General features: G+C 42.6%; 1 protein-coding gene across 1 annotated transcript in view; it reads left to right on the top strand.

Moving 5' to 3' along the window:
• The window catches only part of Myo5b (myosin VB), a 343,662-nt gene that overhangs the window by 159,216 nt on the left and 159,456 nt on the right, over nt 1-24,990 (top strand). Inside the window, exon 4 of the mRNA XM_045142616.1 lies at nt 1,726-1,870. Coding sequence (XP_044998551.1) covers nt 1,726-1,870 — 145 coding nt within the window. The remainder of the gene's footprint in view (nt 1-1,725; nt 1,871-24,990) is intronic.

The following is a 24,990-nucleotide window of genomic DNA, read 5'->3' on the forward strand; positions in this document are numbered from 1 at the left end:
GCACTACTTTCTGTTCTGGGGTAGGTCACTGGAGTATTTTTAGGAAAGTTGGTGACATCAGAGTATGAGATCAAAATCTAAACTGAATGCCACATGAGTTCATTTGAACCCTTTGATTAAAGAAGAGTTCATTGGGCTGGAGCAATGGCTTAGTGGTTAAGCGTTTGCCTGTGAAGCCTAAGGACCCCGGGTTGAGGCTTGACTCCCCAGGACCCACGTTAGCCAGATGCACAAGGGAGCACATGCATCTGGAGTTCATTTGCAGTGGCTGCAGGCCCTGACATGCCCATTCTCTCTCTCTCTCTCTCTCTCTCTCTCTCTCTCTCTCTCTCTCTCTCTCTCTCTGCCTCTTTCTCTCTCTGTCTGTCACTCTCAAATAAATAAAAATAAACAAAAAAATTTTTTTTTAAAAAGAGGTCATGTGGTTGCTTTTTGGCCCAGAGAATCTCCTGTTGAAAATAAGATTAATATGTCACTTCCCTTTTATACCTTTCCTCTTTACTCAGAATAACCTGGTTTATTACATACCAGGTTTCCTGTGTCCCCTGACTGCCAGAAGGACACACAATGTAGGAGAATTGGTCTTGGGCCTTCTCATTCTTGAATTCCCCTTTCTACATGACTGGAAAGTGCTCCTTTGGGGGCAGAGGAACCTCAGTCCACTGGTCTGGAATAAAATCTCATGGGAGAGAAATGGGAATTTTTCTGACTTATCTCAAACACTAAATGTGAAGTGTTTTCTTTGTACATTCTCAAATACTAACTTGCCTCACCTATCCATAAAAGATGCTATCAATCTTACAGTATTTCCCCATTGCTCAGTTAACATGATTGAATCCATTATTGTAGTACACCCTTTGGGGAGTTAGAGATATAAGAAAAGAAAAATTTAAGATATATATAAAAGAGAACACAGAGGTTATTATGCAAGACACTATTCTGAGGGTTCCTTTACTACATTCGTTGTGCTGTCCTTAGAACATCCCAGATAAGTGCAATTGATATCCCCACTTTATAACAGAGGGACCCGAAGGCCCTGAGAGGTGAAGTGAGTGTCCAGTTCACACAGTCATTGATTGAGCCAGCATTAGATCCTAATCGGTAAATTATGCTTTGTCCCAGAGTTTGTATTTCCATTACAATAACCTGTATACAAATGAAAAACATATCTTTAGATTTTAATTCTCAGACAGGATTTTTAAAGTCTGCATCAAGGGATGAAGAGATGGCTTCACATTTAAAGAGCTTGGCTGCAAAGCCCAAAGACTCAGGTTTGACTCCCCAATGCCTACATAGCCAGATGCACAGATGGCACATACATCTAGAGATTGTCTGCAGTGGCTAGAGGCCCTGGCATGCCCATTCTCGTATTCATTCTCATTCTCTCTCTCTCCCTCTTTCTCTCTCTCTCAAATTAATAAATAAATAAAATATTAAAGTGTATATTAGAAGAGTTAAACATCCTCTTATCTCTGATACCCAATGCTTTGCATACATTTTATGAACTTTTCTTGAGCACTTGCGACCAGACTATAGGATAGCTTGAGACCTGCCCTGTATGTTTTTCATGCTTTTCCTTGCCAGGGCCTGACAGAGAAGATACTGATATGTCTTGATGGATTTCAGTGGCAAGCCTCTTGCCCTTCATTTGTATGTGAGGGCGGTGCCCCAAAACTGACGCCATATGCGTTGTGCTCAGAATCTGCCTGCCTTGTCTGCTTGCAGGTATTGTGCTTGTGGCCATTAACCCGTATGAACAGTTGCCAATCTATGGACAAGATGTCATCTATGCCTACAGTGGCCAAAACATGGGTGATATGGACCCCCACATCTTTGCTGTGGCAGAAGAAGCCTACAAGCAGATGGCCAGGTAAGGACAACCAGCAGGAGGTGTTGCTACTGCCTCTGCCTGCAGAGTGGTGAGCCTAGGACTGAAGAAACACCTTGGACACATAGTATCCAGGTTCTATTTCCTGTCTTGTCTTGTTCCTGTGTGCTCATACAGACTCGGAGAGCAGCGATTCCTTAGATTTGTTTCATTTGGGGGCAGTGAAATGAATCTCCTGCAGTTCATCACTCCTAGGCTACTGCTTGGCTCCTTTTCCTCCCTTGCTGGTGTACCAGAATCCTTTTCTGGCCTCTCCCTTCATTGATCACAGCTAAGCCTGCTGAAACAAGGACTCCTCAACACCTTCTAGAGGTGGCAAGTATTAGGGATGGAAATCAAATGTCTCCTGAGCAGCCATGCTTAGTACTGTTAGGTTTTTCGCCTGGAGGTGGTTCTCCCCCCCCCCCACCTGTTCTGAATGGCAGGTGCAAGTCCGTTTCATGAGACTGGGCTCTGTGATAGTCATGAACTATACATGGGGGAAGATGGTTTTTGTCAGTGTCGAGGGATGAGTGTATATCCCAGTTAATTAACCCTGAGGTTCTGGATCCTTTCAGACTAGTCCCTGCTACCCTTCGTGGGTGTCCTCATGAAGCTAGCAACATACATGCAAAGTCCTTTGGGGGCATGGGTTGTTGAGGCTAAAGAGAAGTAAGAGGTTTTGTGGGAAGAGAATCCCACATGACGCGGTTTGTACATCAGTGAATTTCACACTGTAATTTTCAGCCCAATGAAATCTTCTATGAGGGAAGACTTTCATAGGCTTCCTTACTGATTTATAATACTCTCTATAGTTGGTACTGGTTAGCATATATAAAGGTTCTCCTTCATTAAAAATACATAATGACTATGAGATGATTAGAGAGCTGAGAAATCTAGTGAGCAATGATTTATAACTATTTTATTTCTCCACCGTGTGGAGCTGAAGTGACTGCTATCCTTGCCCTCTCTAATGCCGTAACACAGACCTGCCAAACTTGACTTGAATCCTCTGGGTTGGCCAACATGCTGATATATGGAACTGGTGTTGCTCAGGGTCAGATTGTGCGGAAAGGATAGTGAGTGTCACTAGGTTGCACAAAGCATAGCCCTGTGAGGGATCACTTTGAAAGGCCATGTGTGTGGCGCCGTGGAGGGAGGCCTGCAGACTCACTGGCCAGGGTCTGTGCTTTGTGGGAAGATTGCTTCACTTCAGTCTGCATTGGCTTTGTGTGGGGTCAATGATTGTCCATCCTGCTTTGAAGGAATGCTTTAAGGTTCTAAGACAGAAGGTGGGGCCCATGTCACTGAAGACATTGTCACGTTTAGAGTTCTCACAGCTTGTTCATCTTTGTCCTTTCATGGGTATCATGGATACTAGCGGGGGAGGTTCATCCTCTTAGCCTGTTAGAAGTTGCTGCTCTTCATGAATTCTTCTTGGGGTCCCCATAGGAATGTAAGTTTATTGTTAGCCCATAGATTCACTCCATGAGATGCCTTTCTTCTCCCTTAGCACCATGCCTGGTGCACATGATTATGCTACATGGGGGTCATTTCACTTGCTTTGGGCCTTGGTCACGCCCATTGGAATAAAGGGGTTATATGGGAGTCACAGGTAGTGCTGATGAATGCTGTTTCACCCAAGGTGTTGAACTTGATTCATAAGTGGTTTGGATGGTAAACCTTTACCAGGTGGCTGGGGAAATAGCTCAGTGGATAAAGTGCTTGTCACTCTAGCTGGAATACCTGAACATGACCCCCAGGCCCTACGTTAGAATCTGGAAGCCATGGTGGGCTTCTGTAATCTCTGTACACTGACAGCTAGATTGGGGTAGAGACAGGATGAGTTCCCAGAAGCTCATATCAGCAGAGCAAGAATGCCAAGCAAGAAACCCTACATCATGAGGTGGTAAGGCAGAAGACTGACCCAACAGTTTGTCCCCTGACCTCCACACATGTGCTGTGGCCCATGGAGTGCCCACACTCACATTCACACTCATACATAGGGATATACAAACACAAATTATAAAACCACTGTGCCCAAGGTTTTCTTTCATAAATATATCCTTTGAGGTTTTAAGTTTATACTTCTTATACCTGCTGGGCTTTTGGGTGGAACTTAATCATTTTGTTGAAGTTTTGTGCTTAACATACATTAGAAGTATAAAATTCAACACATGTGGTCACAGGAAAGAGCTCTCTTTGAATTCTGCCTCAGACTTCTGCAGCTCAGTTGGCCTCAGACACAGTGATCTTCATGATGTACTGGGAGTAGATTTCCTTTCTACATGTGGCTCAAAGACTCTGTAACCCTGGATGCTTTGAGAGGGCTTGGGAGGCGCTTAATGCCAATCTTGATTCCTTCCTGAGAGTAGCAACAGAGTGCTGTGAGTGCTGGCAGAGGAGAAGAGGAGGAAACACCAGTAAGAGGAGGATTGGGTCCCTGGCCCTGTCCATTTCACTATGTCTAATGTGAGAGTAAATGTGGATTCGCAGAAGAAGAAAAGGTTAAAACAATGTGAAATATTATATTCACTCATTCTTTCTCCATACAAGAACTTCTAGTTTCTGTGAGGAAGGAATCTGACCCACAGGGATCATTTCAGTATTTACCATTGTTCTTCCTTACTCATGGAGATGGCTGTAGGTATATCCTGAGGCATTTCCCCTCCTCCTCCTGCCAACAGAGACTGACTGATACACTCCTGACCTCACAGTGAATACCAGTAACCCCACTGAGGAGGGCCTTCAGTGGAATGGGGAGAGGTGATATAAAAATATAACTCGATGGGAATATGACCAATAGGTTCATTCTGTAAGATTCATAATATATTTCTTAAGAAAGACATAAAAGAAGTCAGTGAAGATGTGTGAAGGTGGAAGCTTCACATGCTGTTTGTGGAAATGTAACTTGGTTTAGATATTTTTTTTTATTTTTTATTTATTTATTTGAGAGCGACAGACATAGAGAGAAAGACAGATAAGAGGGAGAGAGAGAGAATGGGTGCGCCAGGGCTTCCAGCCTCTGCAAACAAACTCCAGGCGCGTGCGCCCCCTTGTGCATCTGGCTAACGTGGGACCTGGGGAACCGAGCCTCAAACTGGGGTCCTTAGGCTTCACAGGCAAGCGCTTAACCGCTAAGCCATCTCTCCAGCCCAGTTTAGATATTTTGACAAATAATCTAGCAGCTACTACAAATGTTAACGGTAAAGTTCTTACATAACCTAAGACTTCCAGTCTTGGATACGTCCCTCAAATAAATAAAAACATTTGCTCCAAATTTCTATAAGATAAAAGCCAATGTTCATCAATCAATGAATGGATACACAAAAGGGGACAGTTAATATAATGGAACATTATGTGGCCATAAAAGAAAGAACTTCTATATGTGGTACCATGTTGATGAATTTTGAAAATATGATAAAGGTGAAAGAAGCCAGATACAAAAGGCCACATAGTACATGATTCTCCCTGTATGACATATGAAGAGTAGGCAAATGTATACAGATTGAAAGTAGACAAATGGTTTCCTAGGGTTGGCAGTTTGAGGAAAACTGGCAAGTGTTTTCTGATCCATGTGCTTTGTGAATGTGCTAGGGAGGGTGAACATGTTCTAAATTGGATGTGGTATTGGGTAAACAAACTCTGCAAGTGTATTAAAACCCAAAAAATTGCACGCTTTTTAAAGGGACAATTTTTTGTTGTAACTTATATGAATCAAGCTACCAAAAACAAGAAGTCATGGTTAGGCTATGGTACTCAAGCAGGGTTAACCTGTGTGATGAATGGACCCTTAGGGAACTGTGTGCTGAGGGATGAGGCAAGGCCGGACTGGGGGGCCTTTGGCCACTGGAGTAAATGTTAGGAAAGAACTTTTAATAGAATTCAAAGGTGATCAGACAAGTGTAGGAAACACTGAGTTAATAAACATCTTCAAGGTGGAGCTTCAAGTCTTTCGGGCATGCATTATGAGTCTCCAAAGTGGGGGTGCATCATACTGAATTTACACATCATATTTAGGTGCAAAACTGTTTTCAAAGATTATCTCATGGGACTAATGTTCTGTGTAACAGTAGCCTATAGCAAAGGAGACATTTTAGAGCTTATTGGTTGCGAACATAATATGATGCAAGCGATGTTCAAAGAATATTTCTCTGATGGGTTTTTTCTCATAACTTATCTTTCCTTGTGTCTATGCCTGTACCATTCCCAAGGATAAGACTGTCTTCTGAGAAGATTGTTATAGAATTAATTTGTTGTAAGCAACCTACTTGTATAGAATGAATGAAAAGCAGGGAATTTAAAAATTTCTGACTATATGGTACATACAGTGTTGTTTCTAATGTCATCCACATTTGTTTTTTGAGGTAGGGTTTCACATTAGCCCAGGCTGACCTAGAATTCACTATGTAGTCTCAGAGTTGCCTCGAACTCACAATGAATATCATACCTCTGCCTCCCAAGTGCTGGGATTAAAGGCCTGTGCCACCACGCCCGGCTCGTCATCCACATTTTACTCCCGGACACATTAGTGCATTTCTTTCTCACCATTGCCACATAAGAGTAGTTATCCCTGTGGTGCTGGTGAACACACTGGACAATCCTCCAAGGTCCTGAAGCCAGCAAGTGGTTAGGAGTGGGGGATTTCCTTTGTCTAACTTCTGTGACCTGCAGAGGTTGCAAATATCATTAGCAGTTGGATATTTGCAGTTTATCCTTTGTGATATCAGATCCAAATCAAAACCATAAACTTAAAAGACACTTTAATTTGCTAGTAGTCTTAATTGTAAAATAAAGCAAATCATAGAATCTTAGAAAGGAGAGAGCCTGTAGCCAGGATTGCCTGACATAAAATTGGAAGAGGCCACGTCCAGCAAGTGGTCCTCTGGGTGCTGCTTGCCCATTCCCACTCATGTAATGGATTCCACTTTTAGCATCTTTCATTCTTCTCTGTCTCCATTGCTTTCACCCATGGGCCTGGGCTCTTCCCTGGCAACTGTGCAGGATAGTGAGCATTTTCTCCCACATTGATGCCCAAGTTGTCGTTCTTCTCTGTCCATCACTCTGGTCCCAGGATCCTGGCTCCATATTCTTTTTTGTGAGTGTGGCTGTTCAAACACTTCTTCTTTGTTCTTTTCCCTTCTTTAGTAGATAATAGGAAATGGTCATTTTATTCCTTATTTTTTTCTGTATTGCTCATTTCAATAATAAATGAGTTGATTTTATAAGTTGATAATAAAAATAAAGGAAAATTAAAATGCTGAATAAATGTTATTCCTTTTTCTATTTATTTTTGCATATATATGTGTGTGTATGTATATATATTTATATTAAATTTCATATGAAGTTAATATAATAAAATAAATTTATATATATATACTTATATAAAAATTTGCTCAGAAATAAATTTTTATATATATAAATTTTTACATAGATTATAGTCTTGTATTCCCCTCATCCCTGGTTCCCATTTCCTTGAGGGCCCCTGTCAATAGGGTCCTTGGTGTTCACTGTGAGGGTTAGTTTCTGTACCTCAGGATATTTCTGCCTACCCTATAGCCTAATAATCTTCCTGCTCCCTCTTCTGCCACAATGCCTGAGCCTTGAGTGTGTTTGCAGTTTATTTTTAGTGTTGAGTTCTCTGTAGACTGTGTTTCTGTTAACATGTTTCAGTTCACTTCTGAAGACACTCTCATTCTTATCACCAGTGCACAACATCTGGTCATGGGTGTGGTTTGCTCAATGAGATAAAGTTACTTCTTAAGATTTCTGTCAGAATATGAATACATTTACTTTAGGCAAGGATTTTGTATTTTTTGAAAAATATTTATTTGCAAGGGGGGAGAGAAAGAGAATGAAAGAAATAAAAGAATAAGAATGAATGCCCATGCCAGGGTCTCTTGCCACTGCAAATGAACTCTAGACACATGTGCTACTTTTCTGTCTGGCTTTACATGGGTACTGAGAACCAAACCTGGGCCATCAGGCTTTGCAAGCAAGTGCTTTTAATCACTTCACCATTTCTGCATCATTTTTATTCATTTTTAGTGTATTTATAGCATGCTAACCTTCTGTCTTTCTTAGCTGTGTAAGTGCTCAATACTTGTTGGTATTACAACTTTAATTGGACTATTAATTGGTAATAAAGTACACATATCTTAAGTGCAGTAATATATATTAGCCTTCCAGTTTACCATGTTTTGGTACATGTATGCACCTATGAAATTACCATCTCATTCAAGTTTATGTGCCCTTTACTTCAAGAAGTTTCCATGCATTCCTTAGAAGTTCACCCACCACCCCCATCTGTCCCCATCTATGCACAGATCTACTTTCTGTAGCTGTAATTTTTTTTTTTTTTTTGAGGTAGGGTTTCACTCTAGCCCTGGAATTCATCATGTAGTTCTCAGGGTGGCCTCGAACTCACAACAATCCTCCCACCTCTGCCTCCCAAGAGCTGGGAATTAAAGGTGTGTGCCACCATGCCCAACACTATAATTCTTTTTAAAATATTTATTTATTTATTTATTTGAGGGCGGGAGGGAGAGAGAAAGAAAGGCAGATGATAGAGAGAGAAAAGCAGGTGATAGAGAAGGAGAGAATGAGATTGGGTGCACCAGGGCCTCCTATTACTGCAAATGAACTCCAAAGTCATACATCACATTGCGCATCTGGATTTACATGGGTACGGGGGAATTGAATCCAGGCCATCAGGCTTTGCAAGCAAGTGCCTTTAACTGTTGAGCCCTATCTTCAGCCCCGTGAATTCTCCTGTCATTATTTGTTGTCCTCATTTTGTGCTTGTGCATTTGATTTTCTTTTTATGTGCTGTGCAGGATCCTCTAGTTATCCACATTGCAACCTACCTGTGTGCTTGGCCGTGTTTCTGGGAACATTTTGTTGCATACAGATTTTTGTACAAGAAGAGAGATCTTTCTTTCCAGCTAGCTGCATGTGCAAATTTGATGACTCTACTGTAGGTTCTTACCGTCCACTAAGAAGTATAAGGGCTGTAGTACCATAGGAAATTACTTAACACACACAGGGTTCATTCAAGCCCTAACACAAAAAAGTAGTTATTTGGATGGCTTCTCATTATATAGTATGAAGTTTGTTTGTTTGTTTTTCCTCTAGGTATCATTCACTCAATCATTAGAATGAAACATTTAGTCAGGAATGAACATATTTTTTTTGCATGTGTGTGTATAGATGTGTGATGTGATAAGGCATATAAATGTGTGTGCACATGTATGCCCTTCAAGTCAGCATATGTGGAGACCAGAAGAGAATGCTGGGTGTTTTGTGACTCCCTTGCATGTTTTCTTGAGGAGTATCTTACTGAACCTGGAGCTATGTTTGTTGTTGTTGTTGGAAGCAGACTCTTACTTCCAGTCCAGGCTGACATAGAACTTACTCTAGCTCCAGGCTGGTCTTGAACTCGTGACAATACTTCTACTTCAGCCTTCCCAGTACTGGGATTAAAGAAGTGTACCGCCTCTCCAGGCCTTTGAAATATTTTAGAAATATTTTGTCTTATTTATTTGCAAGCAAAGAGAGATAGAAGAGAGGCAGACAGAGAATGGGCATGCCAGGGCCTGCAGCCTCTATAAACAGACTCCTGATGAACGCACCACTTTGTGCATCTGGCTTTCTGTGGGTACTAGGGAATCGAACTCCAGTTGTTGGGCTTTGCAGGGAAGTGCCTTACCATTGAGCCATCTCTCAAGCTCCAGTTATTGTTTTTTAAATCAGACTCTCTAGAAAGGTCCAGCAATTCTCTGGTCTCTGTTCTTCACAGGACTGCAGTTATACTGGCGTGTGGCCACAGCCTGCTATTTATGTGAGTGATGGTGAATCAAACTCAGGGCAAGTCAGAGCTTCATGTTTGCATGGCAGGTACTCTTACTCTGAGCCAGCTTCACGGCTCATTTTAAGTCTTACTGAAGCTTGTGGATGCTGGTGTGGGCCGATAGGACTTGCCCTGAATGTGCTTTTTGCTGTGTGAAGCTGGTGGGCTAGTATACCCCAGCTCTACCTGGTTCAGTTCCTGCACTTCAGGTGTTCTGTTGAGTACAATGAGCAGGGGGGAGGGAGAGAGAGGAAGAGGAGGAGGAGGAGGAGGGAGAGGGAGGGAGGGAGGGAATATGCATGCATGCATTTGTGCCTTTGTCCTTGGGTACCTGCAAAGCTTGAGTGTGAAGTGCTGAGCAAAAGCCGGCTCTGGGCTGTGTCTCATGTAGATGGGCTCTTGAGTTTATTCTATCCTGTCGCTGTACAGCCTTTTTATGGTGTCAAAGACAAACTTGTCATCCCTTATGTGTTTCTTCTGAAATTAATAGTGGCAGTGGCATGTAAGATTTAGCTTTTCAAGGTGTCTGAAATTATTTTCAGTGAAAAAAAAACTAATAGGATGTGAAACTCAGCAGGATGAAACAGCAATTCTACTTATATCATAGCAATGCCTCTCATACTGTGTTAACCACTCTTTTTTTCTCAACTGCATATTATTTTCACATTTATATCCCAGAAGACAGAGCAACTGCGAAACCTCATGTGCCACTAAGCCTGAGTTCAGTGGCAGAGGAGCTGCATGAAGCAGGTGGATGAGAGTTTCGGATCTGAGGACCAAAATACCATCTGGGTTCTCAAAGTCCGGAGCTTTGTGGTGGAAAACTCCACAGATTCACACCATGTGGTTGTCAGGCTCTGCCTCTGTCATTAGAGTTCATGTGTTGTGTCTAACTCATGAAACAGCATGAAATGAGTTGATAAATGAAAGTGCTTAGTGTGACTTCCAGCGCAGGGTGTTCAATGGCTATGAGACCTGGTGGTGGTATTGATACTGATAAGTATGATGTGGCGTAAGTCATTGTGATATTATAGTTGGGTAGGATTCCTGTTACTGGACACCCTCACAGAACATGTTACTTTCTCCCCAGTGAATGAAGAGCTCAAGGGTAGCCAGATTTTGTGTTTATATATACATATACGTACATACATACTCAGTGAAGTTCTTTTGGACTTCCTCATAAGCTTGTGTTTGGCACAGCTTTTGGGGATAAAACAGACAATTCCAAGAATTTTGTTTGCTTGTTTTTTTTTTTTCTTTTTCCTTCCCTTTCCTTCTTTCTTTCTTTTTTGAGACAGTCTTTCTATGTAGCCAAGGCTGGCCTCAAACTCACTTCAGTCTTCCTGCCCCAGCCTCCAAAGTGCTAAGATTACAGGCCTATACCACCATACCTGCCCCTACAAGTGTCTTTGTAGCAGCATCCAAATGTGGGCAGTACCAACTTTGGGTAATTCCATGCCAAGCTTAAGCCAAGGGAAAAGAGTACCACACACTACAGGAGCAACGTGACTACCCATGTGTTGTAGATGTTGCTTGGTCATCTGAAACCACTGACTAATCCCATGGTGAAAGCAGAGACAGCTTTCCACAGGTGGCCAGCAGAGATGGGTGCCTGCCAGAGCAAGGCAGTTGGCCAGAGCAGTAGTTTTCAAACCACTGGGATGTGATCATGTGAAGAAAATTTATTAAAAGTTTGTTTTTAAAAACCCTTTTAGATGTGAGATATCAACTGAACATTTTATAGTATGTGTAATAGCATGGCATGTGTCACAGTCAGCTCCATGTTACTGCGATGAACCTCCAAGCAAGACACAGTTTATGGGAGGAATGGGATTTATTTCAGGTTTTACAGGTCCAGGGGAAGTTCCATGGTAGCAGAAGAGAATGGCCCCTTTCACAGATCCAAGCAGAGAGAGTGGGGGAACCCACCACCCGCACCCCACACACAAGGAAGCACAACAAGGAACCAGCCCCAGAGCTCTGGCTGCTCTCTGCATACTTTGGACTAGAAATCAGATCTGCCCCGTGATACCTCCTCCAGCCAGGTGGCTGGAGCTAGGCTTGAAACAACAACAACAACAAAGCACCTGAGTCTAGTGGGGGAACATTCAACTTACCACAATAGGGCAGAAATAATTTATGTATTTTAGGGCAGGCATGCTCATGATTTTCTTTATTAACAAGCACATGCTTAAGTGGAAGAGGTCACTACAGCTTTCTGGGTAAAGCCACATAGGCAGCAATCTTTGTAAGCTACTTAAGGTTCATTAGCCACCTGCCACGGCTCTTGACAGTGCTCTCTGTATGGTGGGATGAAGATGAGAGGAGGGTGACTTGGCCATCTCCATGATATAATTAAGAATGTATGACCAATATCTCTCTATTAGCATCTACTTTCTAGGCTGGGCTACAGAGTGCTTTTTAAATAGATCTTCAGTTGTAATAGATATACAACTTTGTACAGTATTTGAGCTTTTTAAAAAAAATGAAAGAAAGCTGTCTTGGGAGGTCTTTTGTCATGGAAGTAGAATTAATTCTCAGGGCGTGACAAGGTCTGGCTTGCTGAGGGTAGAGTAAGCAAAGTTTCCCTGACTAGCTATATATACATTCTCTGAGGAGCCCTTTTCCCCAGTACTGACTCAGAACTTTGGGTGTAGAATCAAATTACCAGCATTTTCCAAAAAAGGTTCATGAGTAATACTGTGTGGAACAAGCCTTGTGGCTAGTGTTTTGGAAACCTGGAATAGACGAGCATCTGTGAGTCCAGAGTCTCAGAGTCTCAGAGCTGGTGTTCATAAAAGCAATCTGAACTTGGGTTTTGTTAGTCTTTCTAGTCCACCAGCTCTGCTGGTTGCTATTGACATGTCAGAATGAAATCAGGATCTGAGGATGCGTTTTGGTCAAGAAAAGAAGCTACAGTTTTGAAACCTGCTAGGTGAAGGATCTTCCAGTTTTAGCAAGTGCCTTGCCTCTTCTGTAGTCATTCTCAATTCTGGCTGTGCATGAGAGTCTCCTGGGAAGACATTAAACTCCCAAGGCCCAGGCTTCACCCAAAGACTGTGTCAAGGCTTAGCTGTGGATATTTGTTAAGGATTTGCCGGTGCTCTCATGGCAGGGTTGATGGTGGTATTAACATCACCCATGTATCCCAGGGAATCCACTGACTCTCGATCAGCAGCAGAGACTTGAAGGGTGAGAGAATTCTGTGAATGAGCAACGGAGCAAGAAGAGCAGGAAGGTCAACATGATGTGGCATCATGAGGAGAGAGTCCGTGTGTATGTCCTCTTGGACCTCATTGGACAGGCTTAAAAGCAAAGACCTTTTATGCCTATCTGGCTTCCACTCTGCTTTAGATCAATGATATTGGAAGCCTTAGGACTACAGCCAAAAGATGACAGAAATTAATTTGGTCCTCCATATTCCCAGAACTAGAGAATAAAATGCTTCATGATCAATGACTTGCTTTTAAAAAGATGTCCTTTTTGCTTAAAAAAGGAATTAACTTTTTAATGAAGAGCAAATACCATGAATGCTTAGACTTAAGGAATATCATTTTAGAAAATGCAGTAGTAGAAAGGACAGGGAAAAACTTGAGCACCCAGTGATTGTTCTGACTAGTCACCCTTACTAGCTAAGAGTAGGTGCACCATTAACCTTGTATTCCCGAGGGGTTCTTGAAGGCATGCTAATGAAGGAGTGTGAACTATTCAGAGCTTTCCTGGCTGCATTTAGCTGACACGGGTGGTTCTGATCTTCAGTTCGGGTGTTGAGGATCAATATATACTCACTTCAGCTTGTTGCTCTTCCCCACCAGGACTTCGAATTCCTAAAGTGCTTCTCCATTTTTCACTGTGTGTATTGATCTGTCATAATTACCTGACCATGCAGACTCTCACTCAGCAATCCTAGGCAGAGATTTTTCTTCCCATTTGTGTGGGGTTTTCATTTCTACAATCTTGTTCATATTACTTTCTTATATTTATAGATTCCCTTACATTTTCTTTTGCAGGGTTTATGTTGATATAGTGCATCAAGTGATTAGTATTTCTTTTTTAATTTTAATTTAATTTAATTTTACTTTATTTGATAGAGACGGGGGGGGGGCGGAGAGAAAGAGAGAGAGAGAATGGGTGCACCAGGGCCTCCAGCCACTGCAGACAAACTCCAGACACATGTGCCCCCTTGTGCAACTGGCTGACATGGGTCTTAGTGAATTGAACCTGGGTCCTTTGGCTTTGTGGGCAAACACCTTAACCACTAAACCATCCTTCCAGCCATGATTAGTATTTCTTATCCTGGACTTGAGAGGCTCTTCAGGTGAAATGCTGTAGGAAAAAGGTTCATTTTATTTCTCTTTCTTGCTTGCTTTTTTTTTTTTTTTTTTTTTTTTTTTTTTTTGTTATTTTTCACAGTAGAGTCTCACTCTAGCCCAGGCAGACCTGGAATTCACTATGTAGTTTCAAGGTGGCCTAAAACTCATGGCAATCCTCCTATACCTGCCTCCTGAATGCTGGGATTAAAGGCATGTGCCACAATGCCTGGCTAGAAAGGTTCATTTTCCAGTGTGGCACTCAGTGTGGGGGAGAAACTTGTGTTTCTTGAGGTAGTCATTCTGCTGTGTGGGCTCTCTCAGAGGTTGAGTATCTGCCTCATCATTATTTACTTCCACCCTAGTGTCTTCTGCTTTTCTGGACCAGCTGCTGACCAGACGATTCTGGGAAATGACATCTAGCCTTGTCTTCACCAAGCCAAGCTCTTCCTGATCTCACCCCCACTCATGATTTGCTGATTTATCATTCTGATAGACTTCTGGGATGTGTGTTCCAGTTTCTTTCATTATCCTATACCAAGTGGCTTCTATACTTGAGCCAGAATTCCAGCTCTAATCTGATTAGAGCAGAAGATCCTGGCTGGGTTCATTTTCCTGGAATCTAGATACTTTGGAGTTTCATTCATAGAGACTTGCTGATAATTTCTTGTTATGATGGTTGCTAATAAACCAAGTAAAACACTCTAGTGGTTCTTTCTATTCACGCCATCATATTAGTTTGGCAAGGTACCATTGTAAGGATGTTGTAGTCCTACCATGTTTATAGAACATGCCCAGATTGCATAGTTAAGTAGCCATGTCCTCTCTACTGTTCAGGTTTTCTGGTCTTCTGGAGCTCTTTCTTCTGTACAGACTTGAGCTGATGGTGCTGTATTCTTAGAAATAATGAATTGTCTTGAATGTTACAGTGATAAATTGCCAAGATGGCTTTTTATGACCTTGCAGAACTCCTTGTTGGAAAATGTGTAAGAATAGAATAGATGGTTTACTCTTGAGGAAGAAGGCTGGAAGACCCTGTTCAACTCTGACAAACCAGTTCTGTCCTGTCAACCCCTAGCCCCATCCTATGAACTTATTCCTTGCTGCCTCCAGTAATCCATGTCCGCTGTCAGGCATGAACTATGGGATATCAAAGCCATACTTGGGCTTCCCCGTGAAGGTTGTAAAAGGGAGTATAGTTAGGGTGACTGGACACCTCAAAGTAAGAAAAAGGCAGGAAAGTCTGTACTTGTTAGAAATCAAAGATGATCTGATTTTGTATCTCTTGTCTAGTTCCCTAGACCTGATTTTTCACAAATGACCAGGGCTTCTTCTGGGAGGGAGGTCTTTCATAGGATTTGACATTGTGGTCAGTCAAGTTCAGGCCCTGGAACAAGTCAGGGCTATCCCCTTCTGGAGACAGTCCCTAGCCTTAACCAGCCAGCTGTCCCTTTGGTTCACCTGAGCTGGAGGACAGCCCACCACTATAGGGTTATAAATACCTTTGCAAGAGGAGGGCAGGCTCTCTGACCACTTGGGAACTTCCAGCTGTGGCTGAGCTTTTCTCTCAGCTGGGCCAGCAGGGAGAGCCCCCAAGACCTTACTCTCCACATGGGCTCCTTTACCCCCTCCAGCTCCCCACATGGCAAGAGCTCCCTGAAGTTTTCCTCTCTTTTCTTTCCAGGCCCTCCATGTGGGATCTCTAGACACATGGGTGCTTTTCCTTGGCTCTGTACTGCCCTCAATAAATATTACAATTTAATAATTATCCTTCTCAGTCTTTCTTATTCAATTCTTTGATTAAAATTAGAAATGAACCTAGGGTTTGGAGTTTGAGGACTTTCTTGGACCCCAAGCACCCCATTATAGTAATGTTCTGCTTTAGTCTTGTAGATTTCTCTAAACCTGTTCTACAACTTGGAAATGAGGGCAAAGGGCTCAAAGAGTGAGTAACAGTGTAGGTCTAAGTTCCTTTATGTTCCTGCTCTGGTCTCTTCTGGCTCCCCTCAGCAGATAGGACTTGTATTGTGTCAGGCCCTAGATGCTTTCTGACCATCATTGTATCAGAAATGCATACTTAGCACATGGTACCCTAGTGGAAATTCAACAGACTTTTAAACATACCTTTCATGGCAACAGCAGGCAGAATTTCACAACAGTTATTCTAGCAACCAAAAAATTTTTTGAATACAGGCTTTCACACTACCCTCGATTGCCTACCAAAACTACCACATCGTTCACTTGCAGGACATAAAGAAATCAGTGTAGAACTGAGCTGGAAACTTGTTCTCTGGTGGCAGAAGGCTCTATGCAGACTTCTGAGGGAAAAAAAGTCATCAACAGTCTTACTTAGCTATATACTCAGCTGTGTTCTTTACCACTCATCCACCCACCAGGCAAGATGTGACCATTGGTACAGCTGTGGCATGACTTATATGTAGGTAGCCAGCCACTTTCTGATTACATTTGGAGGCCTGCTCCACAGGAGAGAATGCATGTCTGATACTATAGACTTGGTCATACTTGTGGCTATGGAGGTCTTGGACCCTAGGAGAAGAAGCTACTACTGTTGTTATGCTAAATGGGCATGTGGGGATTTGAGTTTATATTCATAGGTTTGTGTAACTCTCAGCTTTGGTCAGAAGTGCTTGTTGCAGTAGATAGTGGTTATTGCAGAGACTCATAACCTGTCAATCTGCTGAGAATAAGTAACTATTGAGTACACAGCCCTAAGTGGGCCATCTCTACCCCCCTCCCAAAGCTCAGGAACATCATAGAACAGGAGGTAGAAAGAATTTAAGAGCTGGCAAAGGAGGAGGAATATTGTAGAATGCTGTCTTCCAGACATGCATGGCCACTGAACCCGTGCACTCATTCACAGCAGCTACGATTACTTGCACAAGACCTGCACAAAATTTGGCCTGTCGGATATATTCTGTCATGGATAGGCATGGGTCTCAGGAGCCCCTCCCCTACCAGGAGGCATTGGCAGTTGCTGGGGGAAGAGGAGAGATTTTCTTTAGTGGTGTAGCTTGTGGTGAGTTGCCCCTGCTTTAGTAAATAACCCCTTATCCATGTTCATGTAAGCAATTTGAATTAAACTCATTGGTCACCCCGCCTCCTTAAGAGCCATGGTATGGTAGTAGAAGGGGAAATGAGTGAGAAGGGAAATTAGGTGAGAAGAGGAAGGGGATCACAGAATGAGAGGGGGATTGCAGAAGATGATGGACATGGTAAATATGATGAAAATATATGTATAAGAAATTGTCACAAATTATGTTGCTAATCTAAAGCTGTGCTTCCTGAGACTTGCCCTTCATCTTTGCCTTTGTGTTATAATTAATCTTCTGAGACAAATTAATGCCTTGATTTAGGAAGGAGAATGCCAAATAAAAGAGATGTTTGAGAGGAAAACATATTAATGAACTTCAGAAGGATTTCCTCCTTTGTTGGTATGCATGCTAAGGAGGAATTGCCCCATTATCCTAAGTGATATGTGAGTGCTATTTAAATGCTGTTGGAACATGGTCTCACCTTTATAGGTTTGGCAGTAGAACCACAGAGAAGTTACCCATCTTGCCCAAGGCTCCTGACTGGTGGTTGGCAGGGATGCTGTGAACCTGGGTGCTATGACTCCAACCTCTGTGCTGTTAACCAGTTGGGCACAGACCTGTGTTTCTGGCTTGGGAAACTGGGTAGATGGAAATTCTCTCTGTTGGGACCAGGAAAGTGGGGGAGGGTGCCAGAAGACGCCTTCAGGGAAGGACACATGAGGTTGCCTAACCCGTCATCCGAGCAGAGCTGTCTTATAGCCGAATGTACAGTGCAGTTCAGCGCGGTCTTGGCCTATAGATGGTACCTGATCTTATGGATTGATGATGTCAAGGAAGGAGATGGAGTTGGGAGGAAGAGGGTACCATCCAAATTTAACACTGAGGATCGTTTGAAAATCTGCTAGAGAAGGATGAATCTACAAAGAAGTCTGAGCCAGGGATGGAATCTCAACTGGGCTGATGCCCATTTGAAATGTGGGGAAGATGTTTTGTCTGACATGCAGGGGCTGGAGCATTGATGGGCACCAGTCTGGAGTCCACAGCAAGCTGCAGTGTGTGGGTCAGGCCTGAGGGTATGAGGACCATCTGGTAGCACTGGGGCGTGATCTTTAGCTTTCTTTATAACTCTCACTTTTGCCCTGTCCTTTATTTCTGCCTTCCTTTCTCTGCCTTCCCTCACCACTATTGTCCATTACTGTGGGAAAGCAGAAGGACAGTTTGTAGAGTACTGAGAAGGAGAGGCTGGAGGACTGGGTCAGTCACCAGCTCAGGAGCTGCAGGACTGTGGGTGGACCCAGTTCTCCTGCTTCCTGCTGTCCTCTGTCGCTTCCATGTGTATCTGTGGCTCGACCCTGGACAACAGGGGTTTCTAGCCATCCTCTCCACAGGGAGCTGAGGATATACTGGCCAGTCTGCTGGGATGCCAAGTGTGAGCCAGCATGCTTGCCAACAATGACTGCCTAGCGAATGTCACAATGCAGGTGACTCTGACCTCTTGGCATGCACCTGCATGTTCTCATATATGAACTGGAATGCAGAGGCAGTGATGGGGTTTGGATAGGTACAGCCCTCACTCTTCCCTGCCCACTCTATATCTGGCTAGTGGGTTTGAGCCACTGAATACCTGGATATTATTACCTAGTTTGGAATTCTCATGGAAAACAAGTAGCTGTGTCACACCAGTTTGATTCTGCTGTGTAAAAATATCCATCTTCCTGGCCCGTTATTTTGTTAGGGTGTTACCTGTCCTATCAACTCTGAGTCAAAGACTTTAAAAATATATTGGTATTTATTTATTTATGGCAGAGAGGGAAGGAGAGAATGGGTATGCCAGGGCCTCTAGCCACTGCAAATGAATTCCAGACGCATGCATCACCTTGTGCATCTGGCTTACATGTGTTCTAGGGAACTGAACTTGGGTCATTTGACTTTGCAGGCAAATGCCTTAATTGCTAAGCCATCTCTCCAGTCCAGAGACTTTTAAAATATGCATATTTTCTGAGAGGAAATATCATTTATTTCACACCTCTATAATGTGACTAAGGTCTGTTGCCTCAGATTTCTGGCCTTACTGCTTGAGTCACTGCTGCAGCTTCTGAGTCGGCCCTGGCCTTGTGTGATAACTTGGAGTTGCTCCATAGCTGCTTGTTAATAGCAAAGGTGAAAAGCGTTGCAAATGTAATCCAGGGTTGTTTTGGTTGGGGTCCAGTGTGAGTGTGTGTGCATGTGCACGCACACCTGCGTGCTTCATTTGCTGTCTTGTTTCCAAAGTGGAGAATAAATGACTGGATCATAATCTGTTTGCACATATGCTTTCTTCAGACAGGCTAGTTCAGTCATGCAAACGTGGCCATCTTACAGACTGGGGCATAGATCTTCATCGGAGCCAGTCAAGGAGAATTACCTCTTGAATTAGTTTGGTGGAGCTTCCTCCTTCCCTCCTAGTCTTAGTGATTCTTAAACACTACTAATTCAATCCACTATATAGTGCCTGAAAAGTAGTCACTGAGGGGCTAGGGAGGTGGTCCAGCTGTTGAAGGCGCTTGCTTGAAAAATAGTCATTAAATTAGCTGCCCATGAAAGCAAATGTTGTCATGCCATATTGCCAGGCCAGTGTCCTTCGTAAGCAGCAGTGTGACGTGACAGTGCAGGAGCCAGCTGTCCCTTAACCAGCTGTGCGACCTCAAGGCCTGTGTGTTCTCATTCTCCTATTTGTAACATGAGGGTGTTAATTTTTTTTTTTATTTCTATGATTGGTCAGAAACTATTGCTGTAAGAGAATACCAGACACTTGGATGGACCTACTTCTGGACCTACCATGTTAGTCCATTCATTGTGATATTCTAAAGTTTTCAGACTTCTTCAGACAAATTCTATTGTCAATTATGTAGCCTGAAAATGAACACAGCGTCAAATTGTTCTTAATAAACTTTAAAAAGAGGTAGAGAATTTGCACAAAATATACCTTCAGTAAAAAGTTATACATAGAATACAGTCAGAAGAATGTCCAGAGTGTTTTATGAAATAACCCGGATCATCCTTGCCCTTAAAACAGACACTTTTGAGGTCATGTCTAAGAAACAGAAACAAAACAGCTGCATAAATATTGAAATCTGAAAATATCAAAATTTATAAAGGCAGGGCTGGAGAGATGGCTTAGTGGTTAAGGCATTTGCCTGTGAAGCCTAAGAACCCAGGTTCGATTCCCTAGTACCCACATAAGCCAGATATACAAGGTGGCAAGTGTCTGGAGTTTGTTTGCAGTGGCTAAAGGCCCTGGTGTGCCCATTTTCTTTCTTTCTCCCCCTCTCTCTCTCAAAATAAATAAATAAATAATTTTAAACTTGTTAAAAAATTCTAAAGGCTGTTAATTTAAAATTGCATGTGAGGGCTAGAGAGATGGCTTCGTGGTTAAGGTGCTTGCCTACAAAGCCTAAGGACCCAGGTTTGATTATCCAGGTTCCATGTAAGCCAGATGCATGTGGCTGCACTTGCATCTGAAGTTTTTTTTCAGTGGCTAGAGGCCCTGGCATACCCATTCTCTCTCAGTCTCATATTATCTCTCTCTCTCTCTCCCCCTCTCCTTCTCCTGCTCTCTTCCTCCCTCCAGCTCTCCCTCTTCCCTCTCTCTATCTCTAATAAATAAAAATAAATATTTTGAAAAAATAATTCCATGTGAATTGGCATTTCTAGTCAAGAAAGTTAAATCTATATAGCAATAAGTGTCAATATTTTAAATGTTTTATTTGCTAAATGTTTTAAAAAATGTTTTATTTTTATTTATTTATTTGAGAGAAAAGGGGGTGGGGAGAATGGACACACCAGGGCCTCCAGCCACTGCAAACGAACTCCAGACACATGTGTCACCTTGTATACCTGGCTTATGTGGGTCCTGGGAAATTGAACTTGGGTCCTTTGGCTTTGCAAGCAAGCACCTTAACTGCTAAGCCATTTCTTCAGCCCCCATATTTTCTAAATGTTTTATTTCTAGTACTGTTCTGTTTGTCAGATAAAATGCCTTGGAGTTTGAGTTCTGTTAAATCATGGCGACTTTAAAAATAGGTTTTGGTTTTTTTTTTCTGTTTAGTAATGTAGAAATCAAAATTACTCCTGAATATTATGCTGTGTCTAATTTTTTAGATTTGTTAAATATTTCTACTTTTGTTGAGTATGTGTCCATGCATATGCATGGAAGTCAGAGGATAACCTCAGGTGTCTGCTTGCCTTCCACCTTGTTTGAGGTTAAGGTTCCTCACTGTTCACTGTTGCATTCCCCAGGCCAGCAAACGCATGAACTTCCTGGGGTTCTCCTGTCCTCTCCTCCCGTCTCTCAGCATGTGCTCCAGGATTACAGATGCCTGCTATAGCATCCAGCTTAATGTGTTCTGGGGATCTGAACTCGGGTACCCATGCTTGTATGTCAAGTGCTTTATCCACTGAGCCATCTACCGAGCCCTCACATTGTGTTTTGACAGGATTTGATGTAAAAGTCCATTAGTGCCTGCAAACATTTAACCCAAGCAAAATAGAAACATCTGTCCATACCCCCCACAACACACAAACACACATAGCTTTATAGTGGCCAAAGGTGGACATAAGCTAACTATCCAGCAACTGAAAACTGAATAAAGATATAATCAGTTCAAATCATTGCATTGTATTATGCAGATATTTATGACAGTTAAGTATTGATACACATTCTGTGATGGGGTAAACCTTGAAAACAACACTGAGAGAAATCAGTCAGTCACAAAAGGCTACATGATTTAATTTATGTAAAATGTCTGGAATAGGCAAATCTGTGGCTACAGAAGTAAATCAGAGTTAGGATATGGGGATTGTGGGCTGTGAGAAGCAACTGATTACATACACAGGGCTTCTTTTGAAGGTGGTAAGAATGTTCTAACGCTTTTTAGTGCTTGTTCAATCCTGAACATACTGAAAACCCGTGGATTCCAGAGTTTGAGGGAATAGCGTGGCATGTGCACTATATCTTAGGTAAGCTGTGATAGGGGCAAAGTGACATATTTGTAGACATTTGAAGAAAATGCAGAGGAAGGATGTTTCTTGGATGCTATCATTTGAGCCCAGGTCTGAGAAGGTGAAATTGAGATGCACACGATGAGACAGGAGCCACCAGATACTATCCGAAGCCTGTGTAGTTGAGAGAAGAAAGCCTCAATTTTAGTTTTGTTAGAGATGTGTCTGAGAGTTGGCAGCTTTTCTTGCCAGCCCAATGAATGATTGATTTGCTTTCCATTATTGGGTCTTTTCCAGCTCATTAAAGTGGACCTTTGAGGACCTGGATGTGTTTAGAGACCTTATGGATATAATCCATGTGTATCCTAGATGTGGAATATCGTACCAAAGAGACCAGTGAATAAAAGAGTGCTGCTGCTGAATAGCTGACACTGGCTGTGTGCTCTGAGCTCCACAGCTGGCAACAAAGCTTAAGGCTGACTGTGTCTGCTTAAACGCATCATTCTTAAGCGGGTGCCTCATAAAGCAGCCTCGACCGTGGTGAGATGTCGATGTGTTTGAAGAGCCCTGGCATAGTAGGAGGAAGCAATGCTGGATGTCTGTTTGGAGCTCTGAAAGTTGTGCTATCTGACCAGAGCACGGAGATTCGAACTAACAGCAGGTTCCGTGACTAGCGTTGGTGCTAGTTCTGCTTGAATGGCAGGTCAAAGTTACCCGGTCAGGTTGATTTTTCTCCTCCTTGTGCATCTCTGTGTCACTCCACCCTACCCTAGACCTCTGAAGTCTTCACAGCCTTGCCTGGCATTCTCTGCTGTCTCATAGTTCTGTGTGTCTTGCTGAGGACAGCTCTGTGCGTCAGTTTGTGCTCATGGAGTCCACAAGTCCCTGCTGAAAGTAGCCCTCTGGGTTTTGTCTGTGTCTTTGAGCATCTCTACTCAAGTGTGTAATATCTGTACAATTTTCACCCATATAAACCCTTATCATATCCTGTGCCATACGAGTTGGAGCCAGCCAAGGAAGTCCTTTGGCGAAGTCTTTCCCTGGGCCATAGTTAATCTCACCTTTTGCTCCTGTGCTGATGCCGGTGAAGTGACCAAAATCTGGAAGTGGAGAGGGATGGTGTGCTGAGGCCAGACATGAAGATGAGAAGAAGAATCCATAGAACAAGCAGCCAGCTTCCATGTAATCTGGATTTTAGTCAAGACATGGTTCCCTTCTTGGGCTCTGTGCTACTTGGTATAATAAAAGTGTATAGACAAGTAGACACCGCTGCTTTTGGTCCCCAAGTTCTGCGTTCTCCGGGAAGCCTGAGTTGCTTCAGCGTACCTCAAGCCTTCATGGGAAGGAGGTGGAAATGCTCTTACTCTGCTGCTTATTGATAGAACATGGAGACTCTTGACTCTCTGATCATTTACTTTGACCCCAGAAGGGTGAGAATCCTTATTCCACATAAGATCTAGTATCATTAGAACCATAGTTCTCACACCCTTAATCTAGGCACTTGGATCTATTAGCTTCATTGCTCCTTCGAAAGTACTGAAAAATTAAGCTTCAAGCACTGACTTTGGTCTGAGTCTTCCTGTTTCTCTTGGCATGTTTTTTTTTTTCTTAAAAGTTTTACAACCCTACTTATTGAAACACCTTTTGTCTGCCTCCAGAATACTTTTCCTGGATGGGCTGCTGGGTCATAGGTTAGATTCCCTGTGTAATTGGTTTCCCCATGTTGCACATGGATACCTGACTGGAAGTAGTGGTCTGTACATAGGCATCGCTGAAAAGGAAACAGTTTTTACTATTGAATAAAGCCTGTACTAACATCAGTATAATAATTTTAGTGATATCCATAATCATTGTGCTGCATTATAACTTAGCTACAGATATTACATACAATTAGTAGTACTTTCCCATAACAGAGCTGTATTTTGAGTTCTCGTTTTGTACCTGCAGTATCTATTGAATTATTGTGAAATACTTGAGTGCCTGCTGTGCACCAGGCTGTGGTAGTTTGCCCACAGTGTTCTTTTTTGCTGTGTCCCATGTAAACCATTGCATGTGTGCTAAGTGGGCCTTTCAACTCCTGACACCACCTGGTGCCAACCTTGTCCTCCCCAGTCCTTAGTGTCTCAAAGATTCCTGTGTTTGAAGAAAGTTCTTGGTCCATGAGACTGGGACCACTTGGTTTTAGGGGGTAAATTTAGAAAACTTAATCTTGAATGAATATGTGGCACATTTATACAACTCAACAGTAAAGGAAAATGAAATTTTCAGGAAGATGGATGGAACCTTTGAAGTAAAATGTATGTGAGCACTGTAGCAGCTGGATGGGGAGACCCATGAATACCGATCCCCTTGAGCTAGTCTCCTACCCTATCGAGTTGATACCCAAAATAACCAAGGCAGATTCAACTTCAGGCTGGGATTACAGGTATGTGCTATCATGCTTGGCTGTGTTAGATTTCCCAGACTTCCAAATTGACAAGATACTTTGCAGTTCTAAGTGTATGAGAGTAACAATGTAAATCCAGTTAATGAGGAAAGGGCTTTGATTTTCTAGGTGATTTATCATATGTTTTTAACTGGAGCTTGGAGTTAAAAGTGATGGGTTGGGCTGGAGAGATGGCTTAGGAGTGAAGGCATTTGCCTTCAAAGCCAAAAGGACTTCAGTTCAATTCCTCAAGACCGACATAAGCCAGATGAACAAGGGGCACATGTGTCTGGAGTTCATTTGCAGTGGCTAGAGACCCTGGTATGCCCATTCTCTCTCTGTCTCCCCCTCCCTTTGCTTGCAAATAAATAAATAATTTTTTAAATAAAATTGAAGGGTCCTATCATCTGCAGCTAGGAAGAGCAGTTAGTACACTCACAAGTTAAAAAAAGTTTAGTCTCTTCAAGTCAATCTTTAGGTTGTATTTACATTGTATATAGGCTAAT

The sequence above is a fragment of the Jaculus jaculus genome, chromosome 2, assembly GCF_020740685.1.
Source record: "Jaculus jaculus isolate mJacJac1 chromosome 2, mJacJac1.mat.Y.cur, whole genome shotgun sequence".
Taxonomy (NCBI): domain Eukaryota; kingdom Metazoa; phylum Chordata; class Mammalia; order Rodentia; family Dipodidae; genus Jaculus; species Jaculus jaculus.